The sequence below is a fragment of the Oncorhynchus clarkii genome, chromosome 31, assembly GCF_045791955.1.
Source record: "Oncorhynchus clarkii lewisi isolate Uvic-CL-2024 chromosome 31, UVic_Ocla_1.0, whole genome shotgun sequence".
NCBI lineage: Eukaryota > Metazoa > Chordata > Actinopteri > Salmoniformes > Salmonidae > Oncorhynchus > Oncorhynchus clarkii.
In genome coordinates, this window is record NC_092177.1 from 29,540,754 (window position 1) to 29,567,926 (window position 27,173).

A 27,173-nucleotide genomic window follows, 5' to 3' on the forward strand; every position below is an offset into this window, starting at 1 on the left:
TAAACACCTTCTTCACCCGCTTTGAGGAAAACACAGTGCAACCGACGCGGCCCACTCCTAAGGACTGTTGGATCTCGTTCTCCGTGCCCGACGTGAGTAGGACATTTAAGCGTGTTAACACCAGCAAGGCTGCCGGCCCAGATGGCATCCCTAGCCGCGTCCTCAGAGCATGCGCAGACCAGTTGGCTGGAGTGTTTACGGACATATTCAAACTCTCCCTATCCCAGTCCACTGTCCCCACTTCCTTCAAGATGTCCACCATTGTTCCTATACCCAAGAAGGCAAAGATAACTGAACTAAATGACTATCGCCCGGTAGCACTCACTTCTGTCATCATGAAGTGCTTTGAGAGGCTAGTTAAGGATCATATCAACTCCACCTTACCTTACACCCTAGACCCACTTCAATTTGCATACCGCCCCAATCGATCCAAAGACGATGCAATCACCATCGCACTGCACACTGCCCTATCCCATCTAGACAAGAGGAATACTTATGTAAGAATGATGTGCATTAGGGCCTCCCGGGTGGCGCAGTGGTTAAGGGCGCTGTACTGCAGCGCCAGCTGTGCCATCAGAGTCCTGGGTTCGCGCCCAGGCTCTGTCGTAACCGGCCGCGACCGGGAGGTCCGTGGGGCGACGCACAATTGGCCTAGCGTCGCCCGGGTTAGGGAGGGCTTGGTCGGCAGGGGTTTCCTTGTCTCATCGCGCACCAGCGACTCCTGTGGCGGGCTGGGCGCAGTGTACGCTAGCCAAGGTGGCCAGGTGCACGGTGTTTCCTCCGGCGCATTGGTGCGGCTGGCTTCCGGGTTGGATGTGCGCTGTGTTAAAGAAGCAGCGGCTTGGTTGGTTGTGTATCGGAGGACGCATGACTTTCAACCTTCGTCTCTCCCGAGCCCGTACGGGAGTTGTAGCGATGAGACAAGATAGTAGCTACTACAACAATTGGATACTACGAAATTGGGGAGAAAAAGGGGTAAAATTCAAAAAAAAAGAAAAAAAAAGAATGATGTGCATTGACTATATCTCAGCCTTCAACACCATAGTACCCTCCAAGCTCATCATTAAGCTTGGGGCCGTGGGACTGAACCCCGCCCTGTGCTACTGGGTCCTGGACTTTCCTGAAGATAGGAAACCACACCTCCACTACACTGATCCTCAACACAGGGTCCCCACAAGGGTCTGTGCTCAGCCCCCTCCTGTAGTCATTGTTCACCATGACTACATGGCCACGCACGCCTCCAACTCAATCATCAAGTTTGCAGACGACACAACAGTATTACGCCTGATTACCAACAATGATGAGACAGCCTACAGGGAGGAGGTGAGGGCCTTGGCAGGGTGGTGCCAGGAAAATAACCTCTCCCTCAACGCATACAAAATAATGGAGCTGATCGTGGACTTTTGGAGACTGCAGTGGAGAAGGTGAAACGCTTCAAGTTCCTCGGCGTACACATCACTGACAATCTAAAATGGTCCACCCACATACACAGTGTGGTGAAGAAGGCGCAACAGCGCCTCTTCAATCTCAGAAGGCTGAAGAAGACCCTCACAAACTTTTACAGATGCACAATTGAGAGAATCCAGTTGGGCTGTATCACCGCCTGGTATGGAAACTGAACCGCCCAAAACCGCAGGCTCTCCAGAGGGTGGTGAAGCAACATCTCAGACATCAGTCAGGAAGTTAAAGCTTGGTCGCAAAAGGGTCTTCCAAATGGACAATGACCCAAGCATACTTCCAAAGTACTTCCAGGGGCCTAAAAACCTGACTCAGTTACACCAGCTCTGTCAGGAGGAATGAGACAAAATTCACCCAACTTATTGTGGGAAGCTTGTGGAAGGCAACCTGAAACGTTTGAGCCAAGTTAAACTATTTAAAGGCAATGCTACCAAATACTAATTGAGTGTATGTAAACTTCTGACCCACTGGGAATGTGATGAAAGAAATAAAGCTGAAATAAATCATTCTCTCTACTATTATTCTGACATTTCACATTCTTAAAATAAAGTGGTGATCCTAACTGACCTAAGACATGGAATTTTTGCTCTGATTAAATGTCAGGAATTGTGAAAAACTGAGTTTAAATGTATTTGGCTAAGGTGTATGTAAACTTCAGACTTCAACTGTATGTTATGTGACCAATACAATTATATTTAATTTTAGATGGTAAAGGGTGATTCACCACTCCAGAGAACGCGTTTACACTGCTCCAGAGTCCAATGGCAGTGAGATTTACACCACTCCAGCCGATGCTTTACATTGCGCATGGTGATCTTAGGCTTGTGTGCGGCTGCTCGGCCATGGAAACCCATTTCATAAAGCTCCCGACGAACAGTTCTTGTGTTGACATTGCTTCCAAAGGTAGTTTGGAACTCGGTAGTGAGAGTTGCAACTGAGGACAGATAATTTTTACGCGCTATGCTTTTCAGCACTCAGCGGTCCTGTTCTGTGAGTTTGTGTGGCTTAACACTTTGCGGCTGAGCTGTTGTTGCACCAAGACGTTTCCACTTCACAATAACAGCACTTACAGTTGACTGGAGCAGCTATAGCAGGAAAGAAATTTGATGAACTGACTTGAAATGTAGCATTCTATGACAGTGCCACGTTGAAAGTCACTGAGCTTTTCAGTAAGGCCATTCTACTGCCAGTGTTTGTCTGTAGAGATTGCACGGCTGTTTGCTCGATCTGATACACCTGTCAGAAATGGGTGTTGTTGAAAAAGCCAAATCCACTAATTGGAAGGGATGTCCACATACAGTATCAGTCAAAAGTTTGGGTTATTCTTTATTTTTACTATTTTCTACATTGTAGAATAAGAGTGAAGACATCAAAACTATGAAATAACACCTACGGAATAATGTAGTAACCAAAAAAGTGTAAACAAATCTAAATATATTTGAGATTCTTCAAAGTAGCCACCCTTTGTCTTGATGACTAGGCAAGTCAGTTAAGAACAAATTCTAGGGTAGGGCACAACATCTCCACCCCGCTGATCCTCAACACTGGGGCTCCACAAGGGTGCGTTCTGAGCCCCCTCCTGTACTCCCTGTTCACCCACGACTGCGTGGCCATGCACGCCTCCAACTCAATCATCAAGTTTACGGACGACACTACAGTGGTGGGCTTGATTACCAACAACGACGAGACGGCCTACAGCGAGGAGGTGAGGGCCCAAAACAAAGGAGATGATTGTGGACTTCAGGAAACAGTAGAGGGAGCACCCCCCTATCCACATCGACGGGACAGTAGTGGAGAGGGTAGTAAGTTTCAAGTTCCTCGGCTTACACATCATGGACAAACTGAATTGGCCCACCCACACAGACAGCGTTGTGAAGAAGGCGCAGCAACCTCAGGAGGCTGAAGAAATTTGGCTTGTCACCAAAAGCACTCACAAACTTCTACAGATGCACAATCGAGAGCATCCTGTCGGGCTGTATCACCGCCTGGTACGGCAACTGCTCTGCCCACAACCATAAGGCTCTCCAGAGGGTAGTGAGGTCTGCACAACGCATCACCGGGGGCAAACTACCTGCCCTCCAGGACACCTACACCACCCGATGTCACAGGAAGGCCATAAAGATCATCAAGGACATCAACCACCCGATCCACTGCCTGTTCACCCCGCTATCATCCAGAAGGCGAGGTCAGTACAGGTGCATCAAAGCTGGGGCCGAGAGACTGAAAAACAGCTTCTATCACAAGGCCATCAGACTGTTAAACAGCCGCCACTAACATTGAGTGGCTGCTGCCAACATACTGACTCAACTCCAGACACTTTAATAATGGAATTGGATGGAAATTGATGTAAAAAATGTATCACTAGCCACTTTAAACAATACCACTTAATATAATGTTTACATACCCTACATTACTCATCTCATATGTATATGTACAGTATATACTGTACTCTATATCATCTACTTCATCTTGCCATCTTTATGTAATATATGTATTACTAGCCACTTTAACTTCTTGATTCTACTTGAGACGCATATGTCTCAAGTAGGCACCTGGAAATGCAAATGCGCTACGCTAAATGCTAAATGTACTCGTTAAAACTCAAACCTTGATCAAAATTCACAAGCAGGGTATTGAATTAAAGCTACACTCGTTGTGAACCTAGCCAACAAGTCAGATTTTTAAAATGCTTTTCGGCGAAAGCATGAGAAGGTATTATCTGATAGCATGCACCACCTGAAAATGCCTGAATGAGACGTAAACAAAGACTCTGCTTATCCGACGCAGCACAAAACGCAGAAATAAAATATAAAACATTCATTACCTTTGACGAGCTTCTTTCTTGGCACTCCTATATGCCCCATAAACATCACTATTGGGTCTTTTCTTCGTTTAAATCGGTCCATATATACCCAAAATAGCTTTCTATGGAAGCTGTGTCATTCAGAAAAAAACATCGTTTTTTAACGCTGCATCATTTTTTTAAATTAAAAAAGTCGACGATAAACTTTCACAAAACACTTCGAAATCCTTTTGTAATCCAACTTTAGGTATTAGTAAACGTTTATAATCTATCAAAATGATTACAGGGCGATGTATATTCAATAGCTCCTCGTCTGCAAATCAATGGCTGCCATTGTCCACATTTACAGCGTCCTGGTGGAGACTGGAAGAAACGGATGCCAGATACTTGGATTTTCCAACAAAAAATTCAATTGAAAATGACGACAATGGCGACATCGTGTGGAATTTGTATGAATTGCATGCAGGTCGATATTAAATTTTGTCCTCTTTTTAACAACCCATGAAAGTGACTTATGGAAATTATTTTTAGCTTTCAGAGAGCAGTTTTTCTTGCGTTTTTCAATGAAACACACAATCTGTTATAGTCACAGCCGTGATTTAACCAGTTTTAGAAACTTCAGAGTGTTTTCTATCCACACATACTAATCATATGCATATACTATATTCCTGGCATGAGTAGCAGGACGCTGAAAAGTTGCGCGATTTTTAACAGAATGTTCGAAAAAGGAGGGGGTAGAAGTAAGAGGTTTTAAACTATGCCACATTATGTTTATATTCCCTACATTACTCATCTCATATGTATATACTGTACTCTATACCATCTACTGCATCTTGCCTATGCCGTTCTGTACCATCACTCATTCATATATCTTTATGTACATATTCTTTATCCCTTTACACTTGTGTGTGTATAAGGTAGTAGTTGTGGAATTGTTAGGTTAGATTACTCGTTGGTTATTACTGAATTGTCGGAACTAGAAGCACAAGCATTTCGCTACACTCGCATTAACATCTGCTAACCATGTGTATATGACAAATAACATTTGATTTGATTTGACTTTGTTTAATCCTTTTGGTTACTACATGATCCCATATGTGTTATTTCATAGTTGTGATGTCTTCACTATTATTCTACAATGTAGAAAATAGTAAAATAAAGAAAAACCTTTGAATGAGTAGGTGTGTCCAAACTTTTGACTGGTGCTGTATATATTTTGTATATATAGTTTATTTTGTGCATATGACGGTACTGAGTTGAATCGTAATGCCCACAGACAAACACAGTACCACAACAGGGGTGAGATCAGTGCAGCTGAAGAGGACAGCTCAATGCCCCGGAGACTGACGTGTCAATGGAAGATACAAGCTGCTGCTGAGAGGAAAGGAGATGAGATGTCTCACAGACTCACTGCACTCCTCACTGACAGTAACACAGTGACACTAAGCTACCTCCAACTGGAGCTCTCTCACTCTCATTGATCTTTTCCTCTTGTCTTTCCCTCCCTCCTTCACTCACTCACTCACTCACTCACTCACTCACTCACTCGCAAACGCGGATGCATGTGCTTGTACAAACACACGATCAGCCGCGTAAACACATGGAAGCATTCAAGCGTATGAAGGGAGTAGTGAATCGTGCCATGCATTACATAAACTGTTACCAGCTTTGTCTTTGAAGTTTGATTTAGATTTTATTACATCCCTGTGCACTAGGTTACAGTCAAAAAGCTGTATTGGGTCTATCAAACCATCACATTTATTTTGAAAACCACCAAATTGCCATTAGTTTGAGTTTGAGCTCTGATCTAAAGCGACATACCTGCTTTGAAAGTAACTTTAATCACATGATCTCTTCTGTTGGCCCTGTCCACCTTGTGTCTTGACATTTTGCCTGATCATTTTTACTAACTTGCCCCTCAATACACACACAATATACAATCATGGCATCCGGACCAATAGGTGAAACCTTTACAGAAAATGTGATATCTGTATCATTTGTAGTCATTTGATATTTTTGCCAGACTGGACATGAAAATGTTTCCATGATTTATCTTACAGTGAATGCATTCCTACCCAACAACTTTGTAAATTAAAACCCTATTACTCAGATGGACCGCAAACTTTTTGCCGTTAGATTTTCTGCTGTCTTGGAGCTGCATAGAGCTACAGAGAACATGCCATCTCTCTCTACACCACCCTCCCACTTTCCCAACCACCACCACCATCTCACACTCAGACACTCACCCAGCTCTGACTGGCCTCCGGGGCTCCGGCTCGCCGATCCCTGTGTGAGGTGTCACACGTTCAGTGGCTCCAAACGACAGGTCCAGTGGGATGGGGCCTTGGGATGAGGAAGGGTTCGCGGCGAGGACTGACGAGTGGGTGGAATGCCCAGTCCCATGCAGACGCAACCGGCTGGGCTAAGACAGGGACGAGAGGGGCGGCTGCTCCTGCCTCCTCAATCCCACCTGCAGCAGAGCAAGAGAGGGAGAACCAAGCAGGCGTCTGTGGTGTCTCTGTGCACGCTACAGCCGAGCCCTCCCTGCTCTGGGACCCATCTCATTCAGCCAAGATTGCTTCATACAAAAGTTGACAATGCACCAGTGAAAGCCATTGTTGATATTCAACATTTTTGAAATAGCTGAGCAGAATAGACAACATGGCAGGCCGTAAAACTTGGAAAGGGAAACTGACCTGGAGCTTCTCATTTTGAAAAGGGCTACAGTGCAGCGGGAGAGAAGAGAGAGGAGTCTCTGTGTCAAAAAGGAGTGCTGGTGTGAAAAGAGGACACAAACAAAACGTCTCCTATCCCAGGGGAATGGACTACAATGCTTGTTGTGTGGCGTTGAAAGGACAATACCCTCACCGGGTCAGAACCATATTAGTATTCAACAGATCGTATTAATACAAATATAACAATGCAGTCAGTGTTATCAGATTCACTGTAATACAGTATGTTGCAATTCTAGACTTCATAATATCCTCAGAAGTCATCTGAGCAGGTTAACTTAATACAAGCATATTAGTGATTATTGGAGTTAAAACTACAAAACCCTTTTCGGTATTTACAGCAATGCCATTAAAGGCTGATCTAGCCCTAATGTCCATAGAGATAGTGACAGTGAGGGCCATCCATCCACTTCTGGGATGTTGTTCTGATGATCCCCCTTGACGCATCCTGACAGCCAATGGTGTTCTGTCACCGTGACAACCCTGCAGATTGATATAGACATTTAAGAAGCCTTTAACCTCCCATCTGTCAGAGCATGAGGGCCCAATGAAGCTCTGAGAAGGAGCTATGCTAACGTGTTATGAAGGGAGGCAGCAATCGATAAGGCAGTCAATGTTATACTCGGTAATGATGTATGTTTGTGTGATTGTGTGAAAATTCCTGACATTTAATCCTAGTAAAAATTCCCTGTCTTAGGTCACTTGGGATCACCACTTTATTTTAAGAATGTGAAAAGTCAGAATAATAGTAGAGAGAATTATTTATTTCAGCTTTTATTTCTTTCATCACATTCCCAGTGGGTCAGAAGTTTACATACACTCAATTAGTATTTGGTAGCATTGCCTTTAAATAGTTTAACTTGGCTCAAACGTTTCAGGTTGCCTTCCACAAGCTTCCCACAATATGTTGAGTGAATTTTGGCCCATTCGTCTTGACAGAGCTGGAGTCAGGTTTGTAGGCCTCCTTGCTTACACACGCTTTTTCAGTTCTGCCCACAAATGTTCTATAGGATTGAGGTCAGGGTTTTGTGATGGCCACCCAAAACCTTGACTTTGTTGTCATTAAGCTATTTTGCCACAACTTTTTAAGTATGCTTGGGTCCATTTGGAAGACCCATTTGCGACCAAGATTTAACTTGACCTGATGTCTTGAGATGTTGCTTCAATATATCCACATAATTTTCCATCCTCATGATGCAATCTATTTTGTGAAGTTCACCAGTCCCTCCTGCAGCAAAGCACCCCCACAACATGATGCTGCCACCCCCGTGCTTCACGGTTGGGATGGTGTTCTTCGACTTGCAATCCTCCCCCTTTTCCTCCAAACATACCAGAGGACATTTCTCCAAAAAGCAGAGGCACTGAGTTTGAAGGTAAGGTAGGCCTTGAAATACATCCACAGGTACACCACCAATTGAATCAAATGATGTCAATTAGCCTATCGGAAGCTTCTAAAGCCATTACATAATTTTCGGGAATTTTCCAAGCTGTTTAAAGGCACAGTCAACTTAGTGTATGTTAACTTCTGACCCACTGGAATTGTGATACAGTGAATTATAAGTTAAATAATCTGTCTGTAAACAATTGTTGGAAAAATTACTTGTGTCATGCCAAAACTAAAGTTTGTTAACAAGAAATGTATGGAGTGGTGGAAAAACTAGTTTTAATGACTCCAACCTAAATGTATGTAAACTTCCTACTTCAACTGTGCATAACTGCAAATTAATGTTTGTTTTTCACATGTGAACTTGCAATTCCACATGTGAGGTGAAAACATGTTATTCTCCTCATATTTGAAAAGGTGGTGTTAACATGTGAACTTAAAATTTTACAATTTAATAAAATGCAGTGCATAATATGAATTTTAAGTGAAATAGCTGTGAAAATAGCTATTTCACTGCAAATCTTAGTTTTAATTTTTTTGTTGTCAGGGTGAGACAGGTCCCGGTGTTCAGTTTCATGCATCCCCGTGTCTAGGAATGGAGTCAAGAAGAGGATGCTCAAGCCCCCAGTTTACAGTATCTGTGATTGATGAAGATTTTGTAAAGGCACCCAACAATAAACTTCAGCCTAATAGGCTACAGGCAAAATTACTCCTTATTCTATTTACAATGCCATTTGTCAAATCCCTACACTTATCCATGGAACAACATAGTAAATATTTTCAACATTGCAACCAAGCCATAGTGACATGAACTCATTTTAAGTGGACGTTCCATGTAACCAAATCTGTGTGTGGTGCTCCTGTATCATCTCTCCCTAACCAGGAGAAGGAACATAGTCAGACTTGTTCTGCCATTGTCTTCCCAGACATACAGGCTGATCTCTATCTGTGTGTGTGTGTGTGTGTGTGTGTGTGTGTGTGTGTGTGTGTGTGTGTGTGTGTGTGTGTGTGTGTGTGTGTGTGTGTGTGTGTGTGTGTGTGTGTGTGCATGCATATGTGCGTGTGTGTGTGGAAGCTTTATCAACAACACAGAACAGGACTGGTCTGGCCCATTGACATTAGGGAGGGTGGGGTGGAGAAGTATAATTATATTGATCAGGGAGAAATTACAGCTCTGAGAGCAGAGGTTGGGCCTGTATAATCTTTTCAGGTGTGTCAGTGTCAGGGCCAGCTCCAGGCATAAGGGGTCGATAAGGGCCCCCAGCCGCTAGGGGGCCCTAAGCAAGGAACTCAGTCAGGGGTCTCAATTTACTATTGAGAGAATATGAATAGCAGAATACACCAAGTACAATTTTGAAATATGGTTACGCATCAGCAATTTTTCTCTTGTTATGTCACTCAATTAGATGACAATTATCCATGTCACTTTTTAGATTGGTAGTTAGCCTAGCAAGCTTCTAAACTTCTAGTAATCATGGTGAACACTAACCGGGCACGCAGGACATATGCCCAGGGACCTTGAACTCCTGTGGCCCCCTATGGATTTTGTTAGTCATTCTCACTCAGATATCATATTAACATGGTATGTCATGGCAAAATGTGTAGAATTGCATTACATTTGTTATAAAATTGCAAAGGTTTCTCTCCGCCCCATGGCAAAAGCAGCAATTTAACTTTAAAATGTGCATTTTTATCTCCATTGTCAAGAAGGGGGCCACTAAAATGTTTTGCCGTGAGGTGGAGGGCCCCCCAATCAAATCTCGCTTAGGTCCTCCAAAAGGCTAGGGCCGGCCATGGTCAGCGTCCCTGTCGGTGAGTGAGAGAGACAGAAAAAGAGAGAGAGAGAGAGAGTGAGAGAGAGAGAGAGAGAGAGAGAGAGAGAGAGAGAGAGAGAGAGAGAGAGAGAGAGAGATAGAGAGAGCAAGAGAGAGACGGAGAGAGAGAGAGAGAGAGAGAGAGAGAGAGAGAGAGAGAGAGAGAGAGAGAGAGAGATGGAGAGAGAGAGAGAGAGAGAGCAAGAGAGAGAGAGAGATAGAGAGCGAGATAAAGAGAGAGAGAGACAGAGAGATAAAGAGAGAGAGAGAGAGAGAGAGAGAGATAAAGAGAGAGATAGAGAGAGAGAGAGAGAGAGAGAGAGAGAGAGAGAGAGAGAGAGAGAGAGAGAGAGAGAGAGAGATAAAGAGAGAGATAAAGAGAGAGATAAAGAGAGAGATAAAGAGAGAGAGATAAAGAGAGAGAGAGAGAGAGAGAGAGAGAGAGAGAGAGAGAGAGAGAGAGAGAGAGAACAAGGCAAACAACCTGCAGTGTCTTTACTGGAAGTCCCACATCAGTGCCACCCGTCACATAATGTTAACCACCATCAAAGTAATCATTTTACTCTAGCATTACACCCCTCCCTCCTCCATCCTCCCTCTCCCGCTGGGCTGGATGGCGAAGGCTGGTGGGAAAACGACATTCAATCTGCTGGCCTCCCCATTCAGGCCAAATTGGCAAATGACAGCTCTCCGCCTCTCGGATTTCGGGAAGTGAAAGGTACCACCGCCACCGTCTGCCTGAGCCATGGGTAACAGAGGAGTTGATGGAGGGGGCGGTAGGGCCGAGGGGTGGGGGTGATGCGGGTGAGGATAAAACTTTCCTGTCTCCTCCCCATGTCTGCTACCTAGTTCTGGTGTGCAGGTAGAGAGGACAGAAAAGGGGAGCAGAATGCCTGCTCAGCAGATCAAAGGAGCTTCCCTGTAAAAAAAAGCTTACACACCAAATATTCCCACTGTAGTCTGAGCTTTACACAGAGCATTTGACCTTACAGCAGACCAGAGCAGGGAAAGGAAGAAAAAACAATATTATTTAGATAAACACACACTTACACAACACAGGCCTGTGTGGACAGCTTTTCACATGATGGCAAAACAAGCCTTTTCATGGCTGCAGTTCAGAGCAGATATCTGTTCTTGGTCATTCAAAACAACATACCCTCCTTCAGCTCAGCTACAGCTAACCATGAAGATATAAACCCACTCGTTCATCCCAAAGACTTAGCGGTAGAAGAATATCAAATGAACATCCGAGGTACAATGTAGAGAACACAGCAAACGCCTGGCGGGCATATGCAAGCAGACATAGCATACATGCACTTTAAAAACACACACACACAAACACACACACAAATACACACACACACACACACACACACACACACACACACACACACACACACACACACACACACACACACACACACACACACACACACACACACACACACACACACACACACACACACACACACACACATGCACTAACAAAAGACACACTGAGAGACAGAACCAGAACATATTGTGTTGGACAATAACTGACCCCTGTCTGAATGGTACTCTTACTGCTAATAAGTGCTAATGGCAGTCCCCCTGCAGAGAATACTCATTCATGCTCCATTCTTCTCCTGAGTGTGTACTTCACTACTTAATTCTTCTCCTGAGTGTGTACTTCACTACTTCATTCTTCTCCTGAGTGTGTACTTCACTACTTCATTCTTCTCCTGAGTGTGTACTTCACTACTTCATTCTTCGCCTTGGTGAGTGTGTACTTCACTACTTCATTCTTCTCCTGAGTGTGTACTTCACTACTTCATTCTTCTCCTGAGTGTGTACTTCACTACTTCATTCTTCTCCTGAGTGTGTACTTCACTACTTCATTCTTCTCCTGAGTGTGTACTTCACTACTTCATTCTTCGCCTTGGTGAGTGTGTACTTCACTACTTCATTATTCTCCTGAGTGTGTACTTCACTACTTCATTCTTCTCCTGAGTGTGTACTTCACTACTTCATTCTTCTCCTGAGTGTGTACTTCACTACTTCATTCTTCGCCTTGGTGAGTGTGTACTTCACTACTTCAACACAGCCTGATGAGCAGAGGCAGGAGACAGATTTGTCTTCACCCTGGCCCAGATGGGTTAAGAAGGTGGTCCATTTTGTGGTTTGGGAGTGCTGGGTGAAGAAGAGGGAGCTTCACGTCCCCCTTGCTCCTAACATAACCCCCCACAAAACTGGAGAGGACTGAAGGTGTTCAGAGAGCCAGCCCATTGACACCTCTAGAGTGGAGCCTCAGTCAACAACATGTATCTACACTCAGTGGCAAGTTTATTAGGTACAGTCATCTGGTACCGGGTCAGGACCCCCCTTAGCTTCCAAAACAGCCTGAATTATTTGGGCATGGAAATGTTTCTCAATTGGTATCAAGGGACCTAACGTGTACCAGGAAAACCTTCCCCACACCACCGCCACCAGCCTGTACCTTTGACACCAGGCAGGATGGGGCCACGACTCATGCTGCTTACACCAAATGGTCCGACAAACCAGGCAATGTTTTTCCACTCAATTGTCCAGTGTTCTTGTTTTTAGCTGATAGGAGTGGAAACCAGGGTCGTCGTCTGCTGCACTAGCCTATTCATGACAAGGACCAACGAGTTGTGCATTCCAAGATGCTGATCTGCACCCTACTGTTGTACTGCGCCGTTATTTGCCTATTTGTGGCCCGCCTGTTAGCTTGCATGATTCTTGCCATTCTCATTCGACCTCTCCTCATCAACAAGCTGTTTTCACCCACAGGACTGCTAGATGACTGGATGTCTGACAGGAGGCCAGTCATTTCTGAGATACTGGAACCGGCGCGCCTGGCATCGACAATCATAGCACACTCAAATTAACTTAGGTCACTCATTTTAACATTCAGTTGAACAGTAACTGAATGCCTCGATGCCTGTCTGTCTGCTTTATATAGCAAGCCACGGCCACTGAGTGTATAGTATAATAAGTGTACGCTGCTGTATGTGATGACAGAATAAAGGACAAGGCCCGTCTTTAGATAATGAACGCAAACTGTTCCAACTCATACAAAATACTAACATGTTTAATGGCTGTAAATCGCTACTCCTCACCTACTACAAAAATTGCTTTGTTCAAGGACATTTGAACTTGTGAAGGTCCAACACCTATTCCTCATATGTTAAATAAAAGCATACACAACCTTATCACCTTGTAAACAAATACAACCTTGTCACCTTGTAAACAAACTGCCAATGTGTGCATATTTGAACAATGTTCATGCACCTTCAAAATAAATAAATAACTATAAACATTGAGTATTGCATTTATTCTAAACCAATAAAATTGTTTCTTGGAAACTGCTGATGTCTCATAGGAAATGACTCCAAGGTGATATAGTTTCTACCTCGGTAAGCATATGCACATCAAAATAAATACATACCACATTTGGAGGCAGACAGCGTGTGGGGGAATCAGATTCAAAGTGTTAAAGAATGAGTGAGTGCGCAAGTGCGTGCATGTGTGTAAACATAGATTAAGGACGGTATTGGAATTACCTGAGTGAGATAATGGCAGTGCATTAGATTAACTTTCATTCCTTAAATGCAACACATTTAGGTAATCTTGTCCCCCAAAAAACACGCCAATGGCGTGAAAGACCTCCCTCTCGCTATCAGGGGCCTCTGGTCCCCCACACTGATGCAGCTGGCGAGGCGCTACCGTCGACTGTCAAAACGCAGCAGCAGATCTAGTTATAAAATAATTGAATTTTCATATCAGAGGGGACCAGAGTCCCAGCAGACAATAGGAGTGCTGAGTCCTCTCTGATATTGGCTCAGGCCCTTTGCCACGCGCATGAAATCAGTATGTTAATGTTCTGGGGATTTCTTTTTTGAAGGGCACTTGTGCTCTCTGCAATGTACTACCGATGCGGTTTCAAAAAAAATTGCAACTATTGATAAGTAGTCTCCCAGCAACCCCCCCCCCCCCACACACACACACACACACACCCCACCTCCCCACGCGCACTCCTCCACAACCTCCCAACCAAGCAAGACTCCAGACATCCTTGCACCCCCATCCTACACCATTATTAAAATTGTAATTTATTTTTCTAAATCAGAATGACAGCTTGCTTTCTTTTCTCTGCAGCAGGCGGTGAATCACAGAGCTTTAATTACTTTGGTAACTTCGCTGACCCTGTGGGCGTGCGGCTCCGCTGGAGAAAATGGTCCTCTAACAAAGGCCTTCCACAGCCACAGACGCCTCTGTTCATTTAAAATGGGAGAATTTATCAAACTCTGGATTTGATAAGATTTAGTTAATATTTCACATATTTTTTTAACCTACAACTCCCCTCCTTGCATCTGCCCTGTAACCCCAATCTTATGACCCACCTCCTGAAAGGAAGAGGTGCACACAGGATAACTAAATAAACTCACTATTATAATGTGTGATTGTGTGTGTGTGTGAAAGAGAGAGAGAGAGAGAGAGAGAGAGAGAGAGAGAGAGCGAGAGCGACAGAGTGCACGTGTGTGTTTGTGTGTGTGTGTGTGTGTGTGTGTGTGTGTGTGTGTGTGTGTGTGTGTGTGTGTGTGTGTGTGTGTGTGTGTGTGTGTGTGTGTGTGTGTGTGTGTGTGTGTGTGTGTGCGTGTTTGCCCTCTTGTGTGTTTAAGTTTATGCCTGTGTGGATAAAGGCAACAGAGTCCCTCCAGAGGCCAGTAACAGGCCAGAGGTCATCCTAGTCGTAGACCCTCAGAAGCCCCTTCATATCCAGGCCACGGCCCCACAACATGATTACAGACAGAGCAGGGTCCGGGGCCACAAAGACCAGATCAACAGGGATAAATGATGCACTTGATCACTTCACAGACCTTTGGCCCACATTGACCAGGTTCAAGCTGCAGACGGAGGAAGCAATTCAGAGTCTATCGCAGAACTATCAGTACCGATTTCTGACCACAGGTCAAGCCAGGATCGGACTTACTTTGATGCTTTTCAAGCTGACCGCAAAGCTGTCTCAATAGCCGTAAAACGATACATTGATCGGGTCTCTCACTGACTTTCATGATGAACAGAAAAAGGTACTTTGTTTTATGATAGTGCACTTTTTCATTTCATATAGCTTTCTTTGTTGATAATGATTCCGGTAGTGCATCTTCTTGTTCACCGGCAGAGTCAGACCCCTATTGGTTCACAGGGTGCCCGCCATCTGTCTTATTAAAGTTGCTAATATGGTGTAATCCCCACTATCTCTCTCCCTTTCTCACTGGCGCATCTCTGTTGTGGCCCCGGCGCTGGTGAGAACTAGGGGTAGGCAGGCGCGATTGGTCTTTCGTTGACTGTCTGATAATTGAATGAGCGATTATCCTTCCCATTAACAGACAATGATACAGAAAGCACTGTCATATGTCCGGAATATTAATGAGTGGCTGCAGCGGCCCAGATAAGACCAGGCGCCATGCCTCTGCTGTAATAGGGGTTAAAACTATTTGCCAGGAGTGCCACAGCCCCATCTTGCCCACCCGCCCACAGAGTGAGCCCGCCCGTGTCTCCCTGCCTCTACACTATGCTAATGCCTGGTCCCCACTAACTTGGCCTCCATCACACCCCACGGCCTGCCCTTGTGCTTCGGCCTGACCTTGCTGCTCCCGGGGCCATGAACACCATTGTGTTGCGGAGCTCACTGAAGGCCACTCTGAGGCATGCCGATGACATGCCGATGACATGAAGCAGCCTGTGTTTGGGATTTATGGGATTTTACATAAATGGGATTTATGGGATTTCTACCAGGGGTTGAGGGGGAGGGAGGGTTGATGCTGAATATCTGCCTCTTAAGTTGTCCAATTACTGTCTACATAATGTTAGTGATGAAAGAGCAAACATTACTGTTTGAAAATAACAAATCATACCAAGTAAAACAAATGGAAAAACAGATATCACCGTTGGTTTATGAATTTCAGCGCAAATTCAATATCCACACCTATGCACACACTTCCACTCTCTTGCCTTTTCCAGTTAGTTTAGTGTGTCAGCGATGGGCAACTGGCGGCCAGTGGGAATCTGATGAGTTCCAATTATTTGTGGCCCCCTCCACCATCAAAGTTGCACATCCCTGTTCTAGTGTCTAATATGTGTTTTTCCACTACCAAATGACATGTTATGATCAGTGAGAGAGAGTTGAGAGAGTCTAGGTCCTCAGTGCATCGCAGAGCCATCAGGGATAACCTCCGAGCCACTCATGTCCAAAGTCACCATTTAACAGGCTGGAGAGTGCCAGGTGAAACATTTAGGGCAAAGCTCTACATGAATCGCCATGCCAATCAATATCTAACATCTATTAGCATTGGAAAGCAATATTTCCTCTTTTTACCTTATAATAATTGTAATAATTGTGCTTAATGCTGTGAAGTACCTTATCATAGGTCTGAAAGCAAAAGAAAGGCTGGTTCCCATGGAGACTGTAAAAGCCGTTGGTTTCCTTTTCACCTGGATAATGAACTTCCCTCCTCTTTATGTCACTCTTCCCCTCCACTCTCAGCCTCTCCAGTTCAATTCAAATCCACACATCCTTGAAATCCTACATTTCTTCCAAATAATTTGGCCCTTTACAGAAATGGCCTAGAGACAAAGAGAGAACCTAGAAGCTCAACAACTACCATATCATAGGATATATCATAGGATATTGACTCTAGAAATCTAAACATAAACTCAAGTGTATTTGCATAAATACAACTCAAAACTAGTTTATTTTTAAATACATTAAATAAAAGAGGGTAGGTACCCTACACTGTTCATTCTATGCTAGTAGGCTAACAAACAGTCATATTAGGCAAAACACTGACCTCCAAGACTGACCTCTGTTCAGCAATGCAATGGTTTTCATATCTTCTCCAACGCTCATGACTTGTGTAATTTCTCTGACACTTGCCCTACACCAAGTTATAAGTACATTTGTTGTGTGGCTAACTGATAAACATGAAACATTTATGAATCCAAAAGTATGAAATTCACTGGTGGAATGATTGAACAAATTGTATCAACAAGGCCAACGAAAATGGGTGAGTTCAATTGACTTCGAGCAGTGAGTTCAATTGACTCCGTTTTGGCGCATTTTTTTCAGTAGGACTCAATTGGGGAGATGAATTAAGATAGGCCTAACTGTATTTTCTCATTTCTAGAGAATACAGACATTACATTCGGCACTTGTCAAATGCATTAATTATTTCCTCAGGCCCCCTCGTTCATAGCTCGATATCCTCTCTGTTTTACAAAAACATTTCTGACCATTCTAAACATATAATTTGGATGCTACCACTGTCGATGGAGTTCAATAGATAGCCTCTATGGCAGATTCCCTTGCAGAACTCAATCATTTTATTGCCTCGGTAGGCCTGACCCACTGGACGCACACTAGTTGAATCAACGTTGTTTCCTCGTCCTTTCAATGAAATTACGTTGAACCAACGTGAAATAGACGTTGAATTGACGTCTGTGCTTACTGGAGAATTATGAACCTGTTATTAGTAGTAATAGTAGATATTTGAAAAAGTATTATTATATAAAAAAAAGACATGCACCTTTCAGTTGACATAGGCCTATCAGTTCCCGCTTCTTCTGTGGACCTATCAACTCAACTTTAGATTCCGTATGCCAAACTCCTTGGGATGTCCCACCTCAATTGAAGATTACATTTAAAATAGGTAGTCTCACACGAAGAGAGTGGGAAAGACTCCTTAAAAATTGGGTAACATTTTTTTATTTTATGTATCTAACAAACATGATGGAGAATATTATTTGCCTCGCCTGGAGAAGTCGATTTACTGCGTCTTCTTCCTTTCACACTTGATATAATAGTCTATGATTAGAAACGTATTATCTGTTATTTTTCGCATAGTCTGGTGTCTACAATACTGTGACCATGAGCATTCAACACAGATTTTCCTCTCACCTGTGCAGCGCCGGATGGCCTTGGAGGGTAATGATCCCATCACAAGAAAAGGATCCGCGCGAACCTCCACTCCACCCGCGCGGATTCTTCTCTTGTGATGGGATCATAACTTAGTGGATGAAAAATAGAACATGCAATTCAATATAGAATTAAATGCAGCGGTTTATCTCATGCAATACATTAAAACATTGCATGTCAGCAAGCCTAATATCAAAACAAAAATATTCGAATTAAAAAAGGAACAAAAATATGGGGCCGAATGAAAACATGCAGAAAAAATATTTTCTGTGTTTATTTAAGTATATATATTTCAATTAAATCAATATATTTTACGTTTTTGGTGGAAAGTATATATAATAGACAACTGATACGTTTTTATGGAGCCCATCAAGCTTTTGAAATGTATAACCCCATATCCTGCAAAATAGCCGAGATGTTTAGAGATGATTACGCTTTAAACATGAAATAACTCAATAAAAAAAATTATATAAGTTCTATTAAAATATGTTTTGCGTAATATTCTGAAAGTTGTAGGCTATAACAACGCATGGTTTCCATTAGCATGTGGATGTATGCTAATATTTACATAATACTTTAATTTACATCTATCAAAATATGCTATTCGCAAATTACAAAGGTTATTGTACACGTCCATTGCAGCCTTCATAAATGTATAAAAATATCAGAGAACTTATTGCATTAATACATGTTCTGCATGTGCGTAGTCCTTACAAAATATAAAGGGACAATATTCACAGATATTTACAAAATAGAGGTTTCAAATAAGTATGTTTGCATTTTATTTAATTTTATACCAACTTCTAGCATTGAAATAAATGAATTACAGAGACTAGGCTGTATAAACTTGCTTTATGATAAACGTGATGGTTTCTCCATTAAGCCTCCTCCTGTAGCAAGCGAGTTTTTTTTACTTGGCTGTTTACACTATACCAATGAAAATGTATAAATTCCTCATGTTTTGTTAATATATGAAATATCGAGACCCTTCATATAGTCCATTTCCGTAAAAAAAAAAACATTGGTTTGGTCCTGACTGAAAAAAAATATTGTTGAAGCCCCTCATTGTAAAACGTTTCCTATTTTATCTATTTTATTTCTGGTTAAGATTATTATCAACTCATCATCACCCCGAACAATATCAGCCTATATCCCAATAAGAGTGATAAGCTCATACCTAAATAACTGATATGATTTCACGATGCTCATGCTTCAGTAAAGAAGCCAATGGGGACACCTACTGACCAAGCTGAGAACATCCTACATGCAACAACAAGCTGCTGTAAAGAGGTGCAGTGATATAGTATATAGCACTATTGGTAATGGCATTTTATGTGGTTGGTTTACACAACATTATATATCCTAACCACAGAGTTGATCATATATTTTGTTAGGCCTAAGACTTATTTTGTAAAAAAAAAGGTTTTTAAAAGGCCTTGAAATGAAATGTAAATTTTTTTTGAGAAAGATATAGTGATTAGTACTAAACCATTTAGGCCTAGGTAACATTTTTATTCCATTTGTCCATTTCTATTCCATCTTCAAAGGCACCAATGCACACCACTAATCCGTCTTGTCACACTCAGCCCACAGAGAGGCGCTAGTGCTCATGGCATTCCAAATCTCTGACCCAGAGGACAAATGTTCAGATACATTTAACACATATTCTTCCTGGGGCTTGCATTCACATCACTGGACGACTGTAGCAACTGGTCTCTTTGAGCATAAATAGGTGTATTTCAATATGCCCGTTGATGCAGCCTTTTGGAAAGGAGAGCATCGACTAGTAATGCCCAACAGAAAGATGGAGAATACACCTGCTGTGTACTGCGGAGAACATAACATTATCTATTCCCTTATGGAGAGCTGGTCTTCCTCTCTTTCAGATCTCAATGTCAGATTATTTATGGATGATTACAATGGACAATCAAGACAGAGCCTTGTCTGGAAAGAGGAAACACAAGCTCTTTTACATGGTGTGTTGGTGGGACCAGCTTTGTTTCCTTGGCACGGCCCAGGCAGGGAAAAACCCAAACAGTACAGTACCATGACCAGCTCACTTCCTGGTCCTATTTCTCTGTGCTGCCCAGTTCTGTCCTCCCGCTTCCTCAAGTCTCCCCTGTCTGATTAATGGAGGACCTACACCCAGTAACGCCTCTTGTTTCGGTGAGACACGCAACCGCTCATCACTTTCCCACACACCCCCTCTACCATAACCCCATTCAAGTCTGCAAGACACTGCGGCATGGAGTTCAATTTGATACACACACACAAACTGAGATTGTGGTTAATCAACCGATGTCATGGATGGTTATTGACATTGCACAATAGGGATATTGTTATTACTTGGTAATAGTTGGTGCAACAATAACATGATGAGTAAGCAAACAAAAAAAAGTAGATATATACTTTATTTAATGTCATTATAATGTTATAGACCTATAGAACCAAGTGTTTTCCTATCATACCTTGAACCTAGGTTATAATGCCCTTTATAAACATTACTAGTAGCTTAAACATCACAGCAGTATAGTACTTTAAGTACCCTTAGGAACGGACCTCTGACTTGCAATCTACTTTACAGAGACATCTGCTTTGCCATAGACAGACTGTCAACAACAACAACAACCAAAATCGGTGTGAAAATAGCCATGTTGTGTGCAGGTCTACGTCCAAATTGGATAATGAAGGAAAATCCCCCCTTTATCCGTAGTGTGGGTTGTTGGATGGAGTTGATACCCCGGCCTACACACCCATTCAGTCTCTCTACTCCCCCACGCCACCCCTCCCCTGGTTTCCTCACAGCAGAGACAGACAGAGAGACAGCTGTGGAGGCTCTGCGCTGAAGGACAAAAACAGCTGGGAGAGGGATAAAGCTCCAATATCTACCAGAATGAGTCTCCTGGTACATGCACTGTTTCTGTTACTCCTGGTACATGCACTGTTTCAGATTGCCTCACAATATCTGAGCCTGTTGCTAAATATGATGTCACCTCCACTCTTACTGGAAGCCAGCGAAAACCCTTCGATCGTATGTCTAAATAATGTTTTCTAGGATTTTGACCTTCTCTCTTGATGATCACAATAACACACTGTTTTTAACATCTGTCATATCCATTCACAAATCTTCTCTCTGAGTACGTGCTGCCATAATAACACAAGTCCAAACATTTAGATGACAGATTGCATACATTGTTTTTCCTTCTGCTCTTCAGAGTTCTGTAGCTATTGTACAAAACAGGCTTTGTTCCTGTAGTTCCTCAGTCTGTGGTAACAGTAGGAAACTACAGTCTGGCTCAGACAGAGACACAGAGACTGTTTTGTTTCCCTGGTTGAAAGGATTTTAACTCTGTCCTCCAAACACTACAACCGCCACAATGAAAATGAGGGAAACTGCCGGAAAAGCATTCAGAGTAGGAACTAGAGACTGTATGTAAATGTATAAAACAGACTTGGTTTTCACATAGATTCTTGCTAACAAGGGGGAATGTAGATAGGATTTAACGGTACTGCATCCAACACTGCTGCAAAATGTTGGTGGTGATAAGGGATCTGTTTTCTGACCAATCCCAAGCCCACTTCTTCATTCCCCTTTAAGGAAAGGCTTTGCCCCAACAGCCTTATAGGAACTGAACCTCTCACAGATCTGGGCTCTGTAATGAGGCCCTACCGATCAGCATGTAGTCATCCGGTGTCCGAAATGACAGAACAGCATCCAAAGGAAGTGCAGCTGTGTGGTGGCCAGCCCAGGACTGTTAACCGTTTTCTCCGTGTTTATATTACGGAGGTTAGGCATATCTATATATGATACCCCATAGATGTCCATGTGAATGACCCACTATCTCTCAGGTTCACCGCTGGCTTTCGAGTCTGAGTTCTTATAGACCAGGGCGATCTCATGGTTGTTACTGGGGCGGTTTTGCAGGTAGGCAGCAGAGCGACTGGTGGTTGTCTGTCTCTTACCAGTGAGAGCTTTGACCAGCTTAGCCCGGTAGTGATCCCCAGCCAGGAAATACAGGAGGGGATCAATACAACTGTTCACACTGGCCAGGGGCCTGGTGATCTTATAGGCAAAGTTAACGATGTTCAGGAATTCACATTTGGCATTCAGTACACGGTAGGTATAGTAGAGGGTGCGTGTGATGTGGAAAGGAACAAAACACACGGCGAACACCACCAGCACCACCACAATCAGCTTGATGGACTTGGTGCGTGAAGGTGAGCTCCGCTGGCTGGGCGAAAGCCCCTGTCTGGGCCGACACAGAGCCCTCGCCATCAGACAGTAACAGACCATAATGACCACGAAGGGAACGCCGAACAACAGGACCATGACCGTAGAGCTGTAGTCCACATACTCCTCAAACTGCTCCGGACTGGTCGTATCGTGACACAACGTGTCGTTGTCCCTCTGACTGGTGGTGACGAAGATGAGGTTGGGCACCAGACACGCCGTGACGGCAGCCCACACCATGCCACACACGGCATGGGCATGGCGCGGCTTCACCATGGTCAGGGCTTTGATGGGGTGGCAGATGCCCAGGTAGCGGTGGACGCTGGTGCAGGTGAGGAAGAGGATGCTGCAGTAGAGGTTGGCGTAGAACAAGAAGCGGACCATCTTGCAGGCGGCGACGCCAAAGGGCCAGTGGCTGCGGTTAGCGTAGTAGTAGATGAGGGTGGGCAGGGAGAGAACGTACAGGAAGTCTGACAGGGCCAGGTGAAACATGTAGACGGTGCTGGGGTTCCACGGTCGCATCTTGGTCAGGAACATCCACAGAGCCACTGAGTTCAGCACCAGACCCATAACACACACCAGGCTGTAGGACACAGGCAGTAGGATGTACTTAAACTCCTCATTGAAGCGACAGGTGTCGTTGGAATACCCAGCGTGCAGAATCAGGCTGGACTGGTTCCGCACAAGGTGGCTGTGGATAGCTGAGTCCATCTTCTGTCTTTTCAGCAGAGAGCCAAAGCTTGTCTTGTAATACCTGTGGAGAAATGTAACAAATTAGGTATCCACATGGCATCACTGTGAAAATACTGGTTTCGCTCAAAAACATGAATTTGAATTTTGAAGCAGTCCCCGATTATTTTCTTCAGGACAAAATATAACAGCATGTTGTGTTAAAAATACAAAACGTCTTGTTGGCATCTTTGATGAATTAACTGATGTTCGTTGCCAATTAAAGTTCACTGCACTGCGTACAGACATAGCCTAACCTAAACAATAGTTTTATCTTCCCACATAGCCTACCCTGAAATGCACCCCACCTCCCCGAGCTATAACTATGAACTGACAACATTGGTGTTGTATCTAAATCTCTTATCCAACTAGTCCGGTGGGTACATCGTTTACAGAGAAACGCGCGAATGCACTATTTCATTCCATAGAAAAAAACTAACGACGATGCGGACTTCTAGAAAACCTAGTAACCCTAATAATAGTACTATCGCGAATTAACCTGACATAAGGAATATATAACTTAAAAGTTTAATTTAAGTCCGAGATATTGGTGTACAACTTACCCAGTTAAGATCCCAATGTGACCGCTGCAGTGAGTGCACTATCTTTGCAAACAGTTTGGATAGATATAGGATATACGCCTGACTGACTGTGGGTTGGGTTGGACCGTCCGGCAAATAAAGGAAATAGACCCCCCTCTCCTCGTCCGTCCCCCTGAAATCCAACTCCTATAGGCGATCACTGAGGTAGGTTAGGCCTAGTCGTTTCAAAGCCGATATTCAATCAATGTTTATTCATTATAATAACACCGATGTAAAACATATTTTGACATTGATTAATAGCATTTATTTTATTATTTAATATTTTTATAATAACATTGCTTTTATGTTATTCATAAAATAACATTGATTTCAAACATTGACTTTCAACGTTTAGATTGCTACGACTTTTTTTTAGTAAATGTGCCATATGTTCACAGGAACTTGTGATTAAGCCTACTCGGAAACAAATTGTTCACAGAGAACCGCAACCACTCTATAAAGCAAATCAGTAGATTAGCTGAAAATTACGTGCTTAGCCTATAAACCAGATACATAAAGACATACGGCACATTGAGAAGTGGTGTCAGGGACCAAATTAGGATATTGATGAGATGAGATGACACTACATACCTGATCTCAAAAGTATGTAACTTCCTTTCAATAGCAGGGGAATTAATCCTACCAATTTCATGAGAACTGGCACATAACCAAAACCCCTGAAATATTATGGCTCAACACCGCGGGCGACCCACTGTGTATTTAATTGCATACACACTGTAATAAATCAGAGTGGAAATACAACGAACTGCGATTAGCTGTATAATGATCTTGTAACGTCTGTTTCCAACTCACACTCTCAAACACGTAGATCCCCTGAACGCAGCTCACTTTCCAGCCCACTTTCCAGCTCACACTCAAACACAGATCCCCTGAATGCGGCTCACTCTCCACGTCTCAATCACCTGAATCCCCCCCCTGTAATTTACTCCTCCCATGTATGATAGCTGTTGCCTGTCTCACTGACAACGCCTTTTGCCTATTCCCTGCCTGTACTTTAGCCTATCGGATTTCCTGTTATCAACCTATTGTCTATCTATCTATCTCCCAGACAACATTACTAGCCTTTTCCCTGCCTGTACTGCTGCCTTTTTGGACCCCCTGTGTATGACCTTCTGCCTGCCTCTGGACCCAGCTACCTGCCTCCACCTGTGGTCCTTTACAGTAAACACCTGCTGCGCCCTCTCCTTGAAACCTGCTCTCTATCTCCCATCGTGTTCATTACAGACCTAGACTTCCACTAGCCACCTAATTGCACTCGCTTACTAATAATTGACCAAAGCATCTGTCTCAATATTGAGAATAAAGCATCAGTTTGTTCCCATTTAAATAACCATTGGTTGTTGGTAATGTATTTGATTTTCCAAATGACTGATAAGGTTAGTATAAGGTGAAAGTGATTCATCAGACTGTGTATTCTACCAGAAAGTAGTCTACTATGTCTCTCCACCTAGTCCACCTCTGTCCCACTAGTCCTCATAATCATGCTTCTCTACTGCCACCCAAGCCTTCCAGACTGGCAGTTTACTAAACAGTTTACTACTAAATCTCTCCCTGGGTGATACATTGCTCCAGTTTTGTTTTTATGAAGTTAATATTTACACAGTTCTGTAAATGTTTGTCGCAAAGTACCACATTTACACAGCGTTTGATCCTGGCGTGATAGGAGAAATGTAATATTGTCTCTGGACAACTTTCCACATCACCTGCCCGATTTTGCCTCGAGATGTGAGTGATAAAATTATAAACATGATCATAAAGAAATAAATGTGGGCAGCATGAGCAGTAACCTAGTGTTGGAATAGATACATAGTACAGTTCTTATCTGGCTGGGAATGTCAGTTTTCTCATGACTCGAAACGGGCCCACCAGAAACCACAATATGTATTCTCCTAGAGATATACATTAGACCAAGGCTCATAATTACCAAGTGTTTTAGAGTATGAGTGCTGATCTAGAATCAGCATTGCATTTTAGATCACAATGACTAAGATTGTATTGACAGGGAGGACCTGACCCTAGATCAGCACTCCTACTCCGAGACGCTATGTGAATACGGGTTCAGATTCCGTTACTGTACAATAGATAGTGATATGTAGACAGTGTGTCTACAAAGCCATAGGGCTGGCCCTGTAGGAAAATATAGATTTGATTTATGGCGCCTCAAGTGTGTTTATCTAAGTGGACGAATTCCTGAAGGATATCCAAAACAATGTACTGACTCATACAGTAAAATAACATAGGGACACACCTCTGCAGGAAGAGAGATCCCTATACATCATTGTGATCACCAATAACAGGATGCTAATGCTGAAAAATTTGAAACGTGCATTGTGTTAAAACCTCTATGGGATCGGTGTCCCCCCTGCGGGATGTTTGAGCTAACGGAGGCTAATGTGATTAGCATGAGGTTGTAAGTAACAAGAACATTTCCCAGGACATAGACATATCTGATATGGGTAGAAAGCCTAAATTCTTGTTAATCTAACTGCACTGTCCAATTTACAGTAGCTATTGCAGTGAAAGAATACCATGCTATTGCTTGAGGATAACTTAAATTATGAACTTAAAAATGTATTGATAAACCAATTAGGCACATTTGGGCAGTCTTGATACAACATTTTTAACAGACATGCAATGGTTCATTGGATCAGTTTAAAACATGGCACATACACTGCTGCCAGCTAGTGGACAAAATCTAAATTGCGCCTGGGCTGGAATAATACATTATGGCCTTTCTCTTGCATTTCAAAGCGGATGGGAGGGGAAAAAAACACAAAAAACGCATGTTTTTTTCTTTGTATTATCTTTTACCAGATCTAATGTGCTATATTGTCCTACATTAATTTCACATTTCCACAAATGGTATCAAGAATATGCCTATCCTTGCCTCAGGTCCTGAGCTACAGGCAGATAGATTTGGATATGTCATTTTAGGCGAAAATTGACAAAAAGGGGCCGATCCTTAAGAGTTAAGTTAATATTTTTGCCCTTACAGATGCCCTGCAAAAACAACATCACTTCCACACATGTGAAAGATTGCTATGGAGTATTTATACTCTGAATGACTATTGATGATAAATGTGCAAATTCAGATCTTCTAATAGATCCGGTTCATTTAAGTGTCATGGTGTCATGGTGCTAGTTTGCTATGCATTCTTTCAGTGGGGCCGGCAGTGTTACTACTTATATCCTGGGGCCAGTTCAGCTTTGGAGAGGAGCCAGGGTTGCGGTGGTAATTTGCCCTCCTGCCTGTCCTCTGCCTTCCCCTTTAAAGCCTGACCCCTGACCCATGGAGAAGTCAGTACTGCTGTGTGTGTGTTGTGTGTGTTTGTATGCACACTACAGAAACCCATTCAATTTGCCCTCCTGCCCCGCCTTTCCAGGAGGGCAGGCAATATGTCCCCAGTGATGCGTTGGACTGACCGCACCACCCTCTGGAGAGACC

At 43.2% G+C, this 27,173-nt stretch overlaps 1 protein-coding gene and 1 long non-coding RNA gene across 3 annotated transcripts in view; both read right to left on the reverse strand.

Annotated features, from left to right (window-relative positions):
- LOC139391208 (uncharacterized) overlaps positions 1-6,723 on the reverse strand; it is a 123,296-nt gene extending 116,573 nt beyond the window's left edge. Inside the window, exon 1 of the long non-coding RNA XR_011629570.1 lies at positions 6,508-6,723. This is a non-coding gene — a long non-coding RNA (uncharacterized lncRNA). The remainder of the gene's footprint in view (positions 1-6,507) is intronic.
- A 12,222-nt stretch (positions 6,724-18,945) lies between these two features.
- Positions 18,946-24,336, reverse strand: LOC139390749 (P2Y purinoceptor 4-like). Of its 2 annotated transcripts, none has more exons than XM_071138092.1 (2): positions 23,690-23,759; positions 18,946-23,151 (listed from the first exon to the last, which is right to left on the reverse strand). In XM_071138092.1, exon 2 carries the CDS (start codon positions 23,106-23,108, stop codon positions 22,005-22,007), a length of 1,104 nt encoding a protein of 367 aa, XP_070994193.1. In that variant the 5' UTR covers positions 23,109-23,151; positions 23,690-23,759; the 3' UTR covers positions 18,946-22,004. The 2 variants fall into 2 exon arrangements, with proteins under 2 accessions (XP_070994193.1, XP_070994194.1); XM_071138093.1 differs by lacking the exon at positions 23,690-23,759 and adding an exon at positions 24,299-24,336 and having other exon boundaries at positions 20,568-23,151.
- Positions 24,337-27,173: the final 2,837 nt, after the last annotated feature.